Raw genomic sequence first — 16,647 nt, 5'->3', positions numbered from 1 at the left:
TGGCTGGATATGTTTCTACCAGTGTGTGCTAGAGCGCTAATTTATGAATCCCGAGTGATTACGTATTCGTGCTGATGCAGTCTGATGATCGACTATGACCGTTCTTCCAAGTATGATGACTCGTAGGTGGGGATATACCTGAGGCTCTTCGGCCGCCGGGCGCCTGAAGCCGACCCGGATTCTTTCTCTCACTGCCATCTCCGCCACCCTTTTTGCCTCCAAGTACAAAACCCAGAATTCGTCCCAAGGTGTTCAGTAATCACATACCCCAGAACATAGTCTACGCTTCCGAGGACTCCCTGTTGTTCAACGACTTCGACTGCGGCGTGTCCCGATACGCTGGGGGCAACACTCCTTCGAGGGCCGCCTTGATCTGAAAGGCCAGGGTGCGCGAATGCCACCGGTGCTGTTGAGTGAACCCACCCATGATCCAGAAGTTCTCGAGGCGCAAATGCCGCTTGAACATGCCACGAAGCTCGCCCTCGGTATCCAGGCCCCAGGTAGCGTCCACACGGGCAGCAATGGCATGCGGACCAAGCACCTGCTTGTTCTTTTCCGCCTCATCTTCTTCACCTAATGTTTCGAGAATGTCATCACGCACATTGGCATCCGCGAATCCCGTGCACCATACCACGGCGTCGGCATCCACACAGCTGGCGTCTGAGAGCCGCAGACCAGTGGCAGTGTACCCGACCGGTTGAACGCCGGGTTTAATCTCGACTTTGCCTTCTGCCAGCAGCTTGGTGCCGCCCATGTCCACGTAGTGGCCACCTGCGCGCTCATAGAGGGTGCGGATGAAGGATGCGTCTGGGTGGCGGCTGTCCATGAAACCGAAGCCGGTCGCTGTGAGTGCGTCGTAGCGATGCGGTTCTTGGCTCGCTAACTGTCCTAGCACATGTTTGGCGAGCTGGCCTCCAACGAGTATTGGGATTGCCACGAAGCGCCAGTCTGCTGCGTCGACTCCGAACTGATAGGAGCCGAGACATAGTGGGTGACTGAGATGTTCTACTGGGATAATATATGTGCGAGATCGGGCTATCATTGTGGTCTGGAGTCCAGCGGCGTGGCAGTCCTCCATTACGTCAAAGGCAGTGTTTGCGGATCCGATGACTAGGGCTGACTGCATTCGATTAGTTACTTCTTTCACAGATTCAGCCTGATGGTGGATTGCTACCTTAGCACCCTGCTCCCGCAGCTGTGTGGCATTTCGGTACTGCGTAGAGTGGATACTGATTCCCTGGTATAGTTCACGGTCTGCGATGACTGGCATTCGAGGCTTTTGGGACCCATGTCCCTTAGCAAGCACAAGGTGCTTGGTGACGGCTGTGCGTTGGCCCTCAGGGGTCTGGAATCGGATTTTCCAGCGCTGGGCCGAGACGTCATAGTGTGTCGACTGGATCTGGGCCGAAGTGATGCAGTTGAGATTGAATGCCGCAACATATCGTCTGACCTGCGCCGCCAACTCATCCTTCCTGAGGAAATGCTTTCCTCGCAGATGCTCTTCATAGGCTAGACACGCGTTAGCGAAAGATCTTCCCTCGCCTCGTTACTTACGCAGATAGGGCAAATCACAACACGCAGCCGGTATATGGAAGCGCAGCGAATCATAACGGAGGGCCCAGTTGTCGCCCATATGGGGATTCCTCTCGGCCATGACGCTCTCCACGCCAAGGGCCTTCAGACGTGCAGAGAGAGCGATAGCGCTCCATCCTGTTGTGTCAACAAGGCTTCTATAATGTAGAAACAGACCAACTTACGCATTCCCGCCTCCGATAATAAAGACATCCGTTTCAAACGTCTCCAGCCCGTCCAATGATCTCCCAGGAGACCGCAGCAACGACTCATCCTCTGGATACATATCCAAGCTACTGAGCACAGTAACCAAGACCCAGATCTTCCACTCGATCGTATCCCCATTTCTCACCGGCAAAAGCACCATTTTCCCCTTGCACGCGGCAGCGGGGGATACCGTTCGAAAGACGAACCCACACTCGATGAATTGCTGGATAGCATAAGCTCCATTCCCATGATGTGCATCATACTAACCAGTTTCTCCGCAGCCGGAATAAACTGCGCCGCACCATCAACAGTCAATCCCCCTCGACACCCCGAAGAGCCCCTGTCTCCAACATCGCCTCGGCAATGACCTCCGCCGTGAAGAACGTCCGAAGATGATACGTAAACGCCAACTCATCCCTCCAATACGCATTGTCTACAAACAACCCCCAAGACCCTCAACATCCCTATTCCCCATCGCAGCATTAAACCGATCCACGACGAGCCGAACTCTATTATTCAACTCCCCCCCAACCATAGTACCAGGATCAACCAATCCCGGATCGATAATAGGAAGTGGATGCCGTGCAATCATCGCCTTCAGATCAACTTTAGGTGGATACTCGCCCTCCGACAGCGCACTCTCATCCTCTGCACATCAACGCACGTCAGCAATCCACTCTATATCTTTCCGACCGCAGTCAACTCACCAGACACCATGATGTAAGATGAAGGGTGGTGGTGAGCAAAAGGCCCTGCCTGTCACACGGACGAACGGGAGGGGCGGCCACGGTTCATATACCTCGTCGAGTTCAGATCAGGCCCGACATGGCGTGTCTTTACCGTGGGTTGGTTCTTCGTGGGGTTACTGCTGCCCACATCCCCATGGAGAAGATACCCCCGTTGCTTAAACGTGATTGGCTAGGTTGGTAATAAGGTGGAGTAGTGTAGGCTGGGCTGACTGTTCTGACTCGGCTTGAACCTTGTTTCTCGGATTCTGTCAGTCTGAGCTGTGGCGCTGGTCGCCGGGCCATGTCGTACAAGGTGGGTGGTAGCAACACGGTCAGACATTTACTGCATGATGGCAATCGAGCGATGCAGCAAAGGATCTTGCTTCAATCTATTGGTCGTTATGGTTCAGAATCAGAGCGACAGAAGTAACCGGCGCAGTTGGGATGCGGAACCTTTTTCCGCATATCAACCTAGATGATAGTTGTGGTTACTGGGGCGTATCCTTGCTACTACTTGCGTGTCTCAACAGGAATAGGTGAGAAACCTACTTCATCGGGTATAACAAATACTCATATTCTAAGAACTATCTACTCAAACCATCCACTCGACGCACAGTTTTGCTGTATATCCGTGGCAATGTTCGGAGGATTTGCATGTGTCTAGTCGTCAGGGGTAGGGCGAACCCGCTGACCCTGTTTCAGAAGATTATTCGTAACCTGCATAAATGCGACTGCCCCCTCGACAAAGTCGGTGGGCATGGGATATGGGTGGATCTCGGGCCTGGCAGGCCCAGTGAGGGGGATTTGAGTCCGAGCCACGTAGTCCAACGGCCGCACCGGGTCAGTGGCCCTGTGCTCCTTGGCCTGCTGCCGTAGTGCTTGAACTTCGTTATCTCCCCGAGGCGTCGTGCGCCACCGTGCCTCGGCCCGGGCAGTGTGATATCCCGCCACGGTGAAATTCATGTCTTCATACAGGTCTTGATATAGGAGCATCATGGCGTATACATTGACTGTGACCTCCCCAGCGCGATCGTGCCAGGTCGCTTGGTCAGCCGGCGGTCTGGAGTTTTCCAGCTGGTAGAGGGTGTATTCTAATGCCTTTGAGAGTTTCTCCACATATTCGTAGAGGGATTCGGCCATCTCCCTTACTTGGATGACATGGAGTATGGCGATGGTGACATGGTGATCCGTGGTGGCCGTATCTTCAATAGTGTGGACCATCCGCCACGCTTTTCTAAGTTTCGTGAGAATATCAGTCGTCTGAGTGATGGCATCTTGGATGATCCCAAGGTCTTCATTGACATGCACCGGGTGCGGTTCTTGTACATGAGCGGGCACAGTACTTGGGATATAAGCAAAGTCGGCTACCGCAATGCTTTGTTCTGGAGGGGCTGGGAATGCGAGTCTCGGACCATCTTTGTTGGTTGGCCTCGTGGGTTTCTTCAGACGGGCTTGGAAAGCTTCGAGTTCCGAATAGAAACTTCGCCCTAGCCAAGGTCTTCTTCGGCGTCGTTCCGCTGCGGTTTCCCTGTCTCTCTGCCATTGCCTCTGCCATTCCTTAACTTCTGCCAGTTCATCTCCCTCTCCTGGGGTGCTGCTACTGCCGGACACATTATCGGACATATTCTTGAACCGTAAATATAGTATGAATGATGGGTGGTGAACGAGTGTATGAGCTGTTGATGGTAGGAGTGATGGTCCCGATGGCCCGGGAACTCATCTTGTCAAACTATTGAACTGATACTGAGAAGGAAGGCACGACCTGTGGTTCAAGGTAAGCAGGTACTTACATCGACACCAGGTGGTATGGTATAATTCGGCAAGTACAAGTATCAAATATATAGTGGTATCAACCTTGTCATCTCCCTCCGAATACACACTACTGTACGAACGTCACATAATCACATGCACAAATTCATCACCCAACACACACAACCCCAACATACAATCACACCGATCATCTCTCCCTGTCCTACCTGACCAACACCCACACCCAGCAAAAAGCAAGGCCATGAAGATTGCGAATCAATTCCCGACCAATCAGCATACACTGCCAGCTCACACTGCAGATCCCTTGCGGGGTATCTGCAGCAGCCATCATCATGATCCTCGGTGAGTAACTGAACTGAACTCTATCCATCTCTCTCACTTATACCCCCTCCCCCTCTTCTTCCCCCTCCAACCACCACCACTCTCCTTCTATCTACTTTCTACCATCTACCACCTACCACATCCTACAAACCCACCGCACCACCAATAACCCACCAAAATGACATCCCCCTCCCCCCTACACCCGCCACATAACCACCCACGACCCCACCACAGGCAAGGCAACAATCCACTCCTCCACCCCAGGCGACTTCACCACCGTCGAACAAGGCTCCTTCGCCTTCAGCGTCCCCTACACAACCTCCACCTTCCCCGCCGACCTGAACAACGACACCGACATCGACACCCACGAAACCCTCCTTCAAACCAACACTCTCGGGCTGGTGAACCCCAACGGCACCGTCTGTCGAATCGTGGATTTCGCGCCGGGAAAATCCCCGCTGATGCATCGGACCCAAAGCCTCGATTACGGGATTGTGCTGGAGGGGAAATAATCATGGAATTGGATTCGGGGGAAACGAGATTACTCAAGAAGGGGGACATTGCGGTGCAGAGGGCGACGATGCATGCGTGGAGGAATCCGAGTGAAGATAAGTGGGTGAGGATGTTGTTTGTGTTGCAGGAGTGTAGGCCTGTGGAGGTTGGGGCAGGAAGTTGGGGGAGGATTTGGGCGGGGCGGTGGAGTTGAATCCTTCTTCGAAGGAGTAAATTGACTCCGGGATTAGATCTATCTATTACTTTGTTATTGTTATTACAAGGATGCTTTCTATAGCTTGATAACAACCTTCCCAAAATGCCCCCCGCCCTCCAAAAACCCAAATGCCTCCCTCACCTCCCCCAAACCAAACACTCTACTCACCACGGGTCTAATCTCCTTCTCTTCATAAACCCCCACCATCTCCTCAAACCGATCCCTCGGCCCATTAATAATCCCCTGCAGGGTAACCGTCCTCCTCAACGCCAACAAATTCACATTAATCCGATCATCAGCCTCATCATCCACCTTCCCAGACAAATACCCAATACAGTTAATCAACCCCCCAAAGGCAATACACTCGAAACTCTTCCGTAGAGTCTTCGCACCCCCCGTCTCGAGAATAATATCCGCGCCGTGATTGTTCGTAAGACGGAGAATCTCCTGATCCCAGTGAGGTGTGGTACGGTAGTTGATTGTGTGGTCTGCGCCGAGGGATTTCGCTTTCTCCAATTTAGAATCGGAAGACGAGGTGATAATCACTGTTAGTACAACCCTATTATCAGTGACCACATTCAATAATAATGATAAAGGCAGGGAATACCGGTAGCTCCCAACGCCTTCGCAATCTCCAACCCCGCAACCGCCACTCCGCCCGTGCCTTGCAAAAGCACCACTTTGCCTTTCGCAGCTCGATCACGCAGACTCATCCACGCTGTGACACTCGCAATGGGTAACGTGGAGGCCTCTTCGTCGGTCAGATGGTGGGGCGCTTTGACGAGCCCGTGTTCGGGGAATACTCGGTGCGTAGAGAGGACTCCCGGGGCGGGGTGGCCTAGACCCGTGGATAATTCTTTCTCGGTGACTTGGCCGGTGAGGTGGTCGGGGAGGAAGGTCGAGAGGACGCGGTCGCCGATGGTGAAGCGGGTGACGTTGCGGCCGGTGCGGGTGATGATGCCGCACATGTCGGAGCAGGGGATTGTGCGGGGGGAGGTGGTGGAGGTGGATTGGTGGTGGTTGTATTCGCCTTTGGTTACTGGGGTTTTATTAGAAGGGTGAATCGGGGGGGGGGTAGGGGATAGGGGATTGGGGTACCTTCGATGTCGCGGTAGTTGAGGGAGACAGCGCGAATCTCGACCAGGACTTCATTGTCGCCTGGGGATGGGAGAGGAGCGGTGGATTGGGCCAGGGAGGAGAGACCGGTGAGGTCGGTGGTCCATTGTTGGATGGACATGTTTCTTTGTTGCTGCTGCTGCTTTATTTTGGAGAGGATTGAAGGATGAAGCGAAAGGAGGGAGGAAAAACTTCGTGATGGTTGATGTCATGGTCGTGGCCCCACTGCGGGGGCGATTATCAATCATTCTGATTCTTCAGCATCTTCAACTGTGAGGTGTGAAGGATGAAGGGATAGTGGGGATGCCCCCACTGGCATAGGCTATTTACTCGGCTCCTTCGGCAGCCATCAACTCCGTCGGATTGCCCGACGAGAGGCTCTCCTGGTGAAACTCCGCCGTCGAAGGGACCCGCACCGTGTACTCGTCCATCACGGCAGCTTCCAGTTTCACTTTATTGTCAGTTGTCTCAGTCTCAAAGTCGACAACATGTCCCCCGGCTTGTTTGTCCGCCGAGATGAAGTGCATGTGCGACCTGGGCAAACTCATCCCCATACTGTACTCCGGGGACCAGAAACCGAAAAGCGTGCCGGCAATGCATTCTGCTGTGTGTTCTGTTTGACGCTTGGACAGAACAGAGAGAGGTTCGTGAGGATATGACTGCGCCGGGATGCTTCGAACGGTGACATGGTTGAAAAAGGCAGTGGCTTTGATAGCGAGGAAGGAGTTTTGCCGGTCTGGCAGCAGAGGGGCGAGGGAGGTGTCCAGCGTCGACATGGACAATGAGGATAGATATCTCGTCATGGAAGGTTGAAAGAAAGTGACCATGGCAAAGGGAAGGGTCTCCCCTTCAACATCATCAGCAGTGATCCGGCGCGGAGCAGCCCCTGACACCGGATAATGGAACATCTCGCCCTCTACCACGATGACTTCTCCGTTCATACTGGCCACCGTGCCTAAGCCGTGGTCACCATGGGCGAGGAGATCGGCAATGGAAATCCCGGTCTCCTTGGCGGCCAATCCATGCATGAGCGCACTGAGGATCGAGTACTGGTAGAGCTGGTTGGGTGACATTGCGTCAGAGGAAGACAGACTTGCGAGCCGCAGAGTTAAGTCTTGAACAATCCTGGAATTCCGGCATTTTATAATCCCGATTCACGGCAGGATGTTTCCGGGCTGGGTAAGAGGCCAGCCAAAGTCTATCGTCAACTCTATCCCAGTTACACCCTGCCATGTGCCGTTTTCCTTGGATTCTCCGGTTTACCATGTGGTACATCCGTCAGTGCAGAGCTATTGCCCTTCTTGAATCTCCAATTCGGAGAAGGTCCTGTTTTACTGCCATCCCATCTCAATCTGTGCAATCACGCGGACCGGATATGATTTCCGGATTCTCATCATCCCCAGACTGCATAATATAAACCCGACACCACCACTATGTTTGTAGATCCAGATCAACATGTAGCATCATCATGGAAAGAACAGACCTTCTCGACCATACCGGGGGAGAAATCCTCCGGGAACTCCTCCTCGCCCACGACGTGGACCACATCTGTACGTGCCTTCCCTATGCGTATCCAGCTCTGCTAACCGTCCTAGTTGGCTATATCGGTGGCGCAGCCCTTCCTCTCTTCGATTATCTCTGCAAACCCGGCGCCTCCACCCCTCCGTTCAACTTTATCCACGTCCATCATGAACAAGGCGGCGGCCACATGGCAGAGGGCTACGCCCGTGCCTCCAATAAGCCCGGAATTGTGCTGGTTACCTCTGGCCCCGGCACCTCCAACACTGTGACCCCCATGCTGGATGGCCTTCTCGATGGAACCCCCATCATAGTCATCTGCGGACAGGTGACCACCTCCGCGCAAGGCACGCAAGCTTTTCAAGAGATCGACGTGCTGTCCCTGGCCCGATCATGCACCAAATGGTGTACCTGTGTGCAAAGCATTGCCGATCTGCCCGCCAGCATCGATGCAGCCTTTTACCATGCCACCTCCAACCGACCCGGTCCAACCCTCCTGGCCATCCCCAAGGACATTGGCCAAGCTGTATTCGACACCGCTGCCCTCCACCAGCCCAGCCATCTCCCTGACTCCAACAGTGACACCAGCAGCGACAGTGACAACAGCAATACCAGTCGAGCATCCACCCCAACCCTCATGTACAACACCGCCACCCACTATGATCGCATCGAGCACATCGCCGACCTGATCAACCGCTCCCAACGCCCCGTCATCTGCGCCGGCAACGGCGTCATCAACAGCCGCAACGGCCCAGCCCTACTGGCCCAACTCTCCCAACTCTCTCACATCCCCGTCACCACCACCCTCCTGGGCATAGGCAGCTTCGACGAGACTCTCCCAGAAGCTCTTCACATGGTCGGCACCTACGGCACCCCCTACGCCAACCTAGCCATCCAATCTGCCGACCTAATCCTAGCCCTCGGGGCTCGCCTCGACGAGCGCGCCGTCGACAATCCCAAACTCTACGCCCCATGCGCCCGCCACCCCCCCTCAGGCCTGGGGGTCATCTACTTCAACATCTCCCCCTCCACCGTCGGCAAAGTCATCCCCCCAACGGAAATCATCCCCGGCGACCTCTCCACCACCCTCCCCATCCTCCTCCCCCACATCACCCCCAACCCACGCACCCAATGGCTCCAAACCATCCACCACTGGAAAACCACCCAGTCCTTACCCACCCCGACCCCATCCCCATCCACCCCCATCACCGCCGAACAAATCATCACCACCCTCAAAACCCTCACCCCCAAACAAACCACCACCCTCACCGCCGGCGTCGGCCAACACCAAATGCACGCCGCCCGAAGCTACACCTTCCCCCTCCACCCCGGAATCTTCATCACCTCCGGCAGTCTCGGCACAATGGGCTTCGGCCTCCCCGCAGCAATCGGCGCCAAACTCGCCCGCCCAACCCACACCGTCATCGACATCGACGGCGACGCATCCTTCTGCATGACCATGGTGGACCTTCTTACTGCGAGCCAGAACAACATCGCCGTGAAAGTCATCATCATGAATAACAACGGCCAGGGAATGATTCGCCAGTTAAAGAATCTCACCAAGGAGGAGGAGAAAATGCAATGGTGTACGAGACAGGGGAATCCGGATTTCGTGGCCCTGGCTGAAAGTATGGGTGTTCCGGGGAGGGGGTGTGGTGATGGAGGGAGGTTGGAGGAAGATATTAATTGGTTGTTGGAATGTTCAGGTCCGGCGGTGTTGGATGTCATTACTGAGGATGGGATGAGGCCGATGGTGAATTTGGGGAAGGGGTTGGATAGTATTACTTTTTGATTCGCGGCGTGGTGGGGATGATTCTTTTTCAATGGGATGTCAAGGGGGCGACGGGGTTACATTTGAACTCATCTATTGCTAGATGGATAGTACTATCTAGATTGTATATCTAGGCTCTAATCAGAGAATAGTATAGTATAGTACTAGTATAGATAATGTATGTAGTGTATCATTCGTAAACATCAATCATTATATATCCACCCCTTCTAGTATAGTCCCACATCCACAAAAGAAGAGAAGTGAAAGGGGTAGTATCTATAAGAACCATCTAAATCCATCTGCTCTCGGTCCATCTCTTAGTCTCTCAGTGGGTACATCCTGCGCACGCATTTTCACTCCCTCCTTGCGATCCCTCCTCTGATTATCCACCATCATATACACGCCCAACATCGCCGACAGAATAGCACCGACACCACCGAATGCAGCTACAGTCACCAATGCAGGAAGATACTTTGGTTTATCTTTCTCTTGGAAGACGTTACTCGCCACCAGACCCATCAGGTTCGCCAAAGGCACGCCGATACTGGTTAACAGGACGCGCTTGTTCTCGTCGGCAATGTTGTTGTTGTACCAGGTGGAGAGAAGGACCGACGGAGCGGAGGTCCCCCAGGTCATCATGAAGGTGGCAAAGTAGGCGAGATGGATTTGTTGTTCGACATCGGTGATGGCGGCGTAGATCATGAAGCCGGTGAAAGTGAGGAGGAAGCCGAGGACGATGAAAGGGGCGCGGAGACGGGTGGCGTCGGAGGCAAAGGCGAGGACGAGGAGCATGACGGCGCCGGAGACGTTGGGGGCTACGGTGTAGAGGTTGGTTTTGACGGTGGTGTAGCCGAGGCGTTGGATGATTTGGGGCATGAACAGGGAGACGCCTTGGAGGGGTACGCCGAGGCAGATTTCGATGGCCAGAAAGGCGTAGGTTGAAGGGTGGGAGAAGATGCGGAGGGCGGAGCGGAGACGAAAAGGCTCGTTGACAATGGCCGAACTGTCGACTTGGATACGGTGGTGGGCGAGCAGCTTTTCTTCCGGGCTGAGGAAGGATGCAGTGGAGGCAGATCGAGGGAGGTACCAGAAGGCGAAGCAGGAGAAGAGGACAGTGACGGATCCCTCGAGGATGAAGAGGTAGCGCCAGTTAGGAAGCGGAGAGTTCTTGATCTGAAAGACGCCAAAAGCGATGAGCCCAGCGAAGGCGTTGGCAATGTTACTGGCGGCGTAGAAGATAGCGAGGCGTCGAGCCAGTTCGCCACGGCGGTAGAAGGTGGTCAGGTAGTAGATGACAAGTGGGAAGAAGGCCGCCTCAGACATGCCCAGGAACCAGCGCAGGGCGAACATGCCGCCAAAGTTGGAGGTGGCCGAGGAGAGCAGTGTGAAGGAGCCAAAGGAGAACATAAGGACAGGCAAAACACGGGCAGGGCTGAAGCGCTTGCCGAGCATGGCAAAAGGAGGAGCGAAAATAACGTAGGGCACGAAGAAGATTGACAAGAGAAGGTTGTATTGCCCGGGTTTGAAATGGAGGTCTGCAGATGTTAGACGACATTCAAGATGATGCCAGAGGAGGAATGATACCGTCGCTCATGCCAGCCGTTTCGGCATTACTGAGGTTGCCTTTGTCGAGAGCATTGAAGAGGTCTGTGATTGTTAGGTACGGATGGATAGAAGGAAGAATAGACGGAGGAGAGCATACACATCAGGGCGAGTACAGGGAGTAGACGTAGGTCAAAACGACGGCACAGACGCCGTTCGGCCTTGTGGTCGATAACCTGGACGACATCGTCAACGACCCCCGGAGCGGAGGCACAACGATTGAGCTGCGATGCATCATCGGTGATGGAGTCGCGTGCAACCGACTTGGTGTCTTTTGGCAGGACTTCGGAGGATGAGAAAGCCATGTTTCCTCCGCCAGCGGTGGATGGTAGGGAGTAAAGGAAGGAGGGCGAGCCGGATGATAAAGAGTTGGGGATGCAAGGAGGGAATGTAGGGAGAGACGGTCTGCTTTATGCAGAATCAAGAATCCGACCGGCCGATAAGCCGGTCGGCAGGATGATAACCAACCCCACGGCTTCTCCGCAATCTGGTGATGGACGGATGCGGCGAGGTTGCATCGCGGCCAACTCTTATCTCGACTCTCGAGGCGATTGTCGATCAGCGATATCGGGCCAGTTATCAGTACCCCGATCGGGGCACAGATAGCTGGAGATTGAGGGCTTGGCTGTCATCCTGCCACCTTAGCGCATTGATGTGTCAAATTATTGATAACTGCTGCTTGACTCCGTTGATTGCAATGCTTGCAATGCTCATCGACGAGGTGGATTGACTTTGCGCTGTTGGGGTTACACCGACCCCGTGGATTTCCCCGCATCGAGGCATCGCCATGACGTGGTGAGCCAATGCGGTGGGTTCCATGGACTATCGGGGACACCATGATGCGATTAAGGTTTAGCGATGTCCACTATGACATCGGGATACAACAGTCGAGCATTTCAATGATGCGGACGATTCGGCTGTGTACTGGGGACGCCAGAGTGGCTTCCATGACCGGAATCGATATGCGGCCGCTCTCAATTTCGATGTAGCTGTCTCCACCTTTTGTGCATATCTGTGACTCCCTTGGAATCGACTATAGAGTTACGCGTAGTGAGGATACCCTTGATGCACCGGATAATTATGTTGTCAGTCCCGGAGCATGCCGTATATGCAGACCCTGAATATTCTCAATTGGCAGGTCGGCAGATTGTCAATGAAGTATCCAAGGAGACGATGCTACTGAGATATGAAGCTGATGATACGGGCAAAATAATATCCCAGGGCCAATCCAGGCTCGCATGTCGGTCCGAGTGCGGCTCCATTACCTCGTATGTTCAGCCATTAGTGACCAACCTAGTATGCAAGCGATGGTACGTCTGCGACATGCAGGTCGTGTTTCTTACTTGAAACAATGTCATGGAGACGAGTGCAGCTGCTCCTGACCAGTCGCTTCAGAAACTATACCCAAACATGCCAGCATATCACGCTCCCCCTATCTGATTTCTAAACTGACCGGTACCAAGGGTGACCGAATCATCGCTGCGTCCTACGGTGGCTTCCTGACCAAGATTGGGTAAATGGGAAGGTTTCCGTCGAAAGACTGCGCCGCAATAGGGATACATTAAACCGTGAGATATAGTGTTGGGTGCAAGGGTTTCTCGAAGAATATTATCTAGCCGCTTTGACGAGAACTCGCGTCACGTTCGGAAAGGATTCGTCAACTAGGTTGAGGAGATTATTAGCGGCGATACAGATCACAGGTCTTTGTTAATCGCAACTTACCAGGCCATATCTGGGGTACAGTTCGGTTGTCTATCCGGTCAGGGATCGAGCAACCGATGCCAATTGTCGAGACGAGAGAGGTGAGAAGACCGAGGAAGAGAAGAGGGAGACGGAGACGGACAAACAGGTGAAGACTAGAGACAAAAGGGACTAGTGTGGGCAGGGGTCGCGGCCCGGACCGGCCCCCAATTGGGAAACCCGCCTACTTACAGAGAGGGGATTGATACATACAATACAGAGGAAATAGACTGGGTTTATATAGTAGTTCATTAATTACTCAGTATTGAGCAGAATTTGATAATGTATATATATCACTCTAGTTATTTGATTGTGGGAGCTTGTTGGTATTTGTCACTTATCAAACCAAGGGAAGATGACCACCAGGACGGAAAGGGTCTCATCCGAGCATTAGGCGGAAGGCTACCCCTCATCTCGTTGCTGCTCTGCTCTTTCTTCCTCCCCATTCAGCTACTCAGTACGCGATCAATGACCAGCACAATGAATTCCACGCCAACTCATCACCCAAACATCCCGGCAGGCGACCACAAAGCCTACATGGAATATGCCCTCCAACAAGCCCGTCTCTCGCCCCCACCAAGTTTTGTGTTGGGGCGGTCCTCGTCGACGGGGACCACAGCGAGATTCTCTCCACGGGATACTCCATGGAACTCCCCGGAGACCGACCCGGAGACCCAGGTAACACTCACGCCGAACACTGCTGCTTCATCAAGATTGCCGACAAGTACCGCGTCCCCGAAGACCGCATTGGCGATGTGTTACCCCCAAATACCGTGCTTTACACCACCATGGAGCCGTGCAACAAGAGGCTAAGCGGGAGTCGCACCTGTGTCCAGCGGATTCTGGCACTGGGAAGCGCAATCAAAGTAGTCTACGTCGGAATCAGAGAACCGGAGAAATTTATCGGAGAGAACACGGGAAGGAAGCGGCTCGAAGATGCTGGCGTCGCGGTCGAGTTTGTTGAGGGAATGGAGGACGAGATAATGAAGGTATCAACAGCAGGACATTAACCACTTGTAAGCCATTTATCTACTTCCAATGCAAAAGGGTGAGGGGGGCACTGCAGGCACTGGCCATGCTAACCACATACCAGAGTCCGGTATCCACACACCCCATATATGAAACATATCTCCGAGCTCGCCTTCGGAGATCTTCCCTACAGCCAAAAGGGAAAAGGGACTTGACACGGAGTGGGTCTGAACGGACCAAACAGTGAACAAGGCACGCAGATTCTTTGCAACAACCTGATGTCAGCAAAATGCTTAGTCTTCGCTGAATCAAGTTATTGTTTCATCCAGAACATGTCCAGTGGGTACTGTGCATTATTTAGACGAAAACCTATCTCTCTCCCGGACCGAGATGGCCTAAATGCAGCCATTGCTCATTTGAAAAACTCACCCTGGCGGAGGGGATACATCCACGACCCGTCAAGGTTTAATCAAAAGGTGAGAGTACGCGTCAGTCAGACATACTAGGCAATGATGCCAGTGGAGCTTTCTGATGGAAAAAGCTTAGCTAGTGATAAGATGCACGGGACACGTAGGGTCACCGTCGGAGGTCGTCGGATTGCATCTTACCTCCGACCTGCGTAATCAATCCAATGGACACGACGGCCCTGGTAACGCAAGACAAGTCAATGATTTTCATCATGCCGTGGTGGCAGGCCGCGCGGCTGTCAACTCCACTCCAATCTGTCACTGATATGCAGCGGTTGAACACCAAAATTGTCCATGGTCCCATTCACCGAAGCATCTATTTAAAGTGCCCTGTCTCCCCCGAAAATACCACATTCATCCACTTGTTCTGAACCGTCAGTCCTGCTTCACTTTATTATTCCCACGAGATGAATCAGTCACGGTTTGCAAGACTCGCACTCGCCATCATCCCCGGCTTCCTGGTCGGGGTCAATGCGGCGCTCTATGATACCATCATTGAAACCCAGTATGGTGGACTCCAAGGCTACCCAGCCTTCACGAGTGAGCCGGTCGTCAATTTGACCCACTGGAAAGACATTACTGTCTGGAAAAACATCCCCTTTGCCGCCACCACCGGCGGGCAGAACCGCTGGAAAGCCCCCCAGCCGGCCAGCGCGTGGAACGGCACCCGTGATGCCAAATCATTTGGCAATATCTGCCCCTCGGCCACGTCGGGGCGCTCAGAGTTCACGATTGACGAGGACTGTTTGAACCTCAACATCTGGAGTCCGGCCAGCTCGACGGACGCTAAACTTCCGGTGGTCATGTGGAGTTATCCAGCCTTGTCGACGGCGGCTGATGCACTCTTTGACGGGGGCGGCATGGCGGATCAAGGAATCGTCTTTGTGAATTACAACTACCGTACCGGTTCCTTTGGTTGGATGGCACACCCAGAGCTGTCCGAGGAGTTCTACGCCGTGACCGGATCTAACAGCTCCGGTAATTGGGGGATGCTGGACCAATTTGGCGCGCTGAAGTGGATCTACGAGAACATTGCAGCATTTGGTGGTGATCCCGAGCATATCACCGCCATGGGTCAGTCAGCAGGGTCTGCCGCCACTCAGCACATTGTCAACAGCCCGTTAACCAAGGGTCTGATCGTGGGGGGGATCATCGAGAGTGGAGTGCGGGACCCCCATGATCCCTTGTGCACTAGTTTGGCGGAGAATTACAAGACGCTGGACTACGCGCTAGCCCAGGGCGAGCGCTTCATGGCCAGCCTGAATTGCACATCAATTGATGAGATGCGCGAATTGCCAATGGACGACCTAATTGTTTCGGGTGGCACTTTCGGCAGCGACAGCGAATGGGACTTTACTGCCACGCTGGACTACTATGCTATCCCGGACACTTACCTCAACACACTGATCAATGGCCTTGGGCAAGATGTCCCTCTCATTACCGGCAACACCAAAGACGAGAGCGGCGCAAGCTACGGGCTTAACATCACGGTGGCTGAATACCTAGCAGACATGAATGGGACATTCAGCGAGCCATGGCTGTCCCGATTCCTGGAGCTCTACCCGGGAAATACTTCTGTGACGGCCTCGGGAGCCTACAACTCGCAATGGACAGATCGCTCCAAAGTAGGCACGTGGTTGTGGTCCCAGCTCTGGGCGACGGCGAAGACAAGTCCAGTCTACACGTACATCTGGGACCATGCGCCGCCAGGCCAGGAACAGGGGGCCTACCACGAGTCGGAGATCAACTACGTGCTGAACAACCTGTATGGGACAAACCTGCCGTGGACGGCGGAGGATTATGCGATTGCGCGGAAGATGAATGGGTACTGGGCCAACTTCATCAAGACGGGGAATCCCAACGGGGGTACGCTGACCAAGTGGTCTGCCGCGAGCTCAAACTCGACGGTGCAGCACGTTGGTAACGGATGGGGAGAGATTCCGGTGGCTCCTGATGCGAAGGTGGAGTTGTTTGAGGAATGGTTTGAAACGTTGGTGGCGTACTAACTGCTATTATGTGAAATTGGTTGCGATGTATAGTCATGTGTGTTCCATCTGCCGTGTTTGAATTGCCTGATGTGCTTCCCCGCATTGCCAATAGCCGGTGGTTGTCGATCAAACAGATTAGCCATTTAGCCAGAATGCACATATATCACCT

At 53.7% G+C, this 16,647-nt stretch overlaps 8 protein-coding genes across 8 annotated transcripts; 3 read left to right on the top strand and 5 right to left on the bottom strand.

The window, feature by feature from the left end:
* Nucleotides 1-280: 280 nt before the first annotated feature.
* Nucleotides 281-2,371, bottom strand: BO94DRAFT_555171 (FAD/NAD(P)-binding domain-containing protein; the record flags this gene model as incomplete). Its single annotated transcript, XM_025613772.1, has 7 exons — nt 281-1,120; nt 1,175-1,509; nt 1,555-1,703; nt 1,758-2,002; nt 2,047-2,070; nt 2,106-2,196; nt 2,217-2,371. The coding sequence occupies 7 exons, from the start codon at nt 2,369-2,371 to the stop codon at nt 281-283; spliced, it is 1,839 nt and encodes a 612-aa protein (XP_025469043.1).
* Nucleotides 2,372-3,089: 718 nt separating this feature from the next.
* BO94DRAFT_533445 (uncharacterized protein) lies at nt 3,090-4,303 on the bottom strand. Its single transcript, XM_025611333.1, has one exon. The coding sequence runs from the start codon at nt 4,128-4,130 to the stop codon at nt 3,168-3,170; it is 963 nt and encodes a 320-aa protein (XP_025469042.1). The 5' UTR covers nt 4,131-4,303; the 3' UTR covers nt 3,090-3,167.
* A 531-nt stretch (nt 4,304-4,834) lies between these two features.
* BO94DRAFT_533444 (cupin domain-containing protein) lies at nt 4,835-5,745 on the top strand (the record flags this gene model as incomplete). The annotated part of the gene is made up of 3 exons (XM_025611332.1): nt 4,835-5,092; nt 5,152-5,250; nt 5,271-5,745. Coding segments are annotated over 3 exons (411 nt in total), but the record flags the coding sequence as incomplete, so codon positions are not given.
* On the bottom strand, nt 5,344-6,646 carry BO94DRAFT_387537 (zinc-dependent alcohol dehydrogenase family protein). Its single transcript, XM_025607303.1, has 3 exons — nt 6,406-6,646; nt 5,915-6,346; nt 5,344-5,852 (listed from the first exon to the last, which is right to left on the bottom strand). Exons 1-3 carry the CDS (start codon nt 6,542-6,544, stop codon nt 5,383-5,385), a joined length of 1,041 nt encoding a protein of 346 aa, XP_025469040.1. The 5' UTR covers nt 6,545-6,646; the 3' UTR covers nt 5,344-5,382.
* On the bottom strand, nt 6,647-7,676 carry BO94DRAFT_387536 (acetolactate decarboxylase). The gene has a single exon (XM_025607302.1). It carries the CDS (start codon nt 7,494-7,496, stop codon nt 6,750-6,752), a length of 747 nt encoding a protein of 248 aa, XP_025469039.1. The 5' UTR covers nt 7,497-7,676; the 3' UTR covers nt 6,647-6,749.
* Nucleotides 7,677-7,891: 215 nt separating this feature from the next.
* BO94DRAFT_488817 (thiamine pyrophosphate-binding protein) lies at nt 7,892-9,803 on the top strand (the record flags this gene model as incomplete). Its single annotated transcript, XM_025609076.1, has 2 exons — nt 7,892-7,973; nt 8,019-9,803. 2 exons carry the CDS (start codon nt 7,892-7,894, stop codon nt 9,731-9,733), a joined length of 1,797 nt encoding a protein of 598 aa, XP_025469038.1. The 3' UTR covers nt 9,734-9,803.
* A 185-nt stretch (nt 9,804-9,988) lies between these two features.
* BO94DRAFT_583929 (putative MFS transporter) lies at nt 9,989-11,619 on the bottom strand (the record flags this gene model as incomplete). Its single annotated transcript, XM_025615595.1, has 3 exons — nt 9,989-11,247; nt 11,297-11,359; nt 11,415-11,619. 3 exons carry the CDS (start codon nt 11,617-11,619, stop codon nt 9,989-9,991), a joined length of 1,527 nt encoding a protein of 508 aa, XP_025469037.1.
* Nucleotides 11,620-13,534: 1,915 nt separating this feature from the next.
* Nucleotides 13,535-16,496, top strand: BO94DRAFT_583928 (alpha/beta-hydrolase; the record flags this gene model as incomplete). The annotated part of the gene is made up of 3 exons (XM_025615594.1): nt 13,535-13,732; nt 13,768-14,043; nt 14,907-16,496. 3 exons carry the CDS (start codon nt 13,535-13,537, stop codon nt 16,494-16,496), a joined length of 2,064 nt encoding a protein of 687 aa, XP_025469036.1.
* Nucleotides 16,497-16,647: the final 151 nt, after the last annotated feature.

The sequence above is a fragment of the Aspergillus sclerotioniger genome, assembly GCF_003184525.1.
Source record: "Aspergillus sclerotioniger CBS 115572 chromosome Unknown BO94scaffold_9, whole genome shotgun sequence".
NCBI lineage: Eukaryota > Fungi > Ascomycota > Eurotiomycetes > Eurotiales > Aspergillaceae > Aspergillus > Aspergillus sclerotioniger.
The sequence above is the reverse complement of the archived record's forward strand: the minus strand, read 5'-3'. Positions and strand labels throughout refer to the sequence as shown.

Excerpts from the sequence above, each read along its gene's own strand:
- BO94DRAFT_387537 (XM_025607303.1), bottom strand. The coding sequence starts at position 6,544 with ATGTCCATCCAACAATGGACCACCGACCTCACCGGTCTCTCCTCCCTG. Across the intron at positions 6,347-6,405 it reads CAACTACCGCGACATCGAAG|TAACCAAAGGCGAATACAAC; the intron begins GTACCCCAATCC and ends ATAAAACCCCAG. Across the intron at positions 5,853-5,914 it reads GAAGGCGTTGGGAGCTACCG|TGATTATCACCTCGTCTTCC; the intron begins GTATTCCCTGCC and ends TTGTACTAACAG.
- BO94DRAFT_387536 (XM_025607302.1), bottom strand. The coding sequence starts at position 7,496 with ATGTCACCCAACCAGCTCTACCAGTACTCGATCCTCAGTGCGCTCATG.
- BO94DRAFT_533445 (XM_025611333.1), bottom strand. The coding sequence starts at position 4,130 with ATGTCCGATAATGTGTCCGGCAGTAGCAGCACCCCAGGAGAGGGAGAT.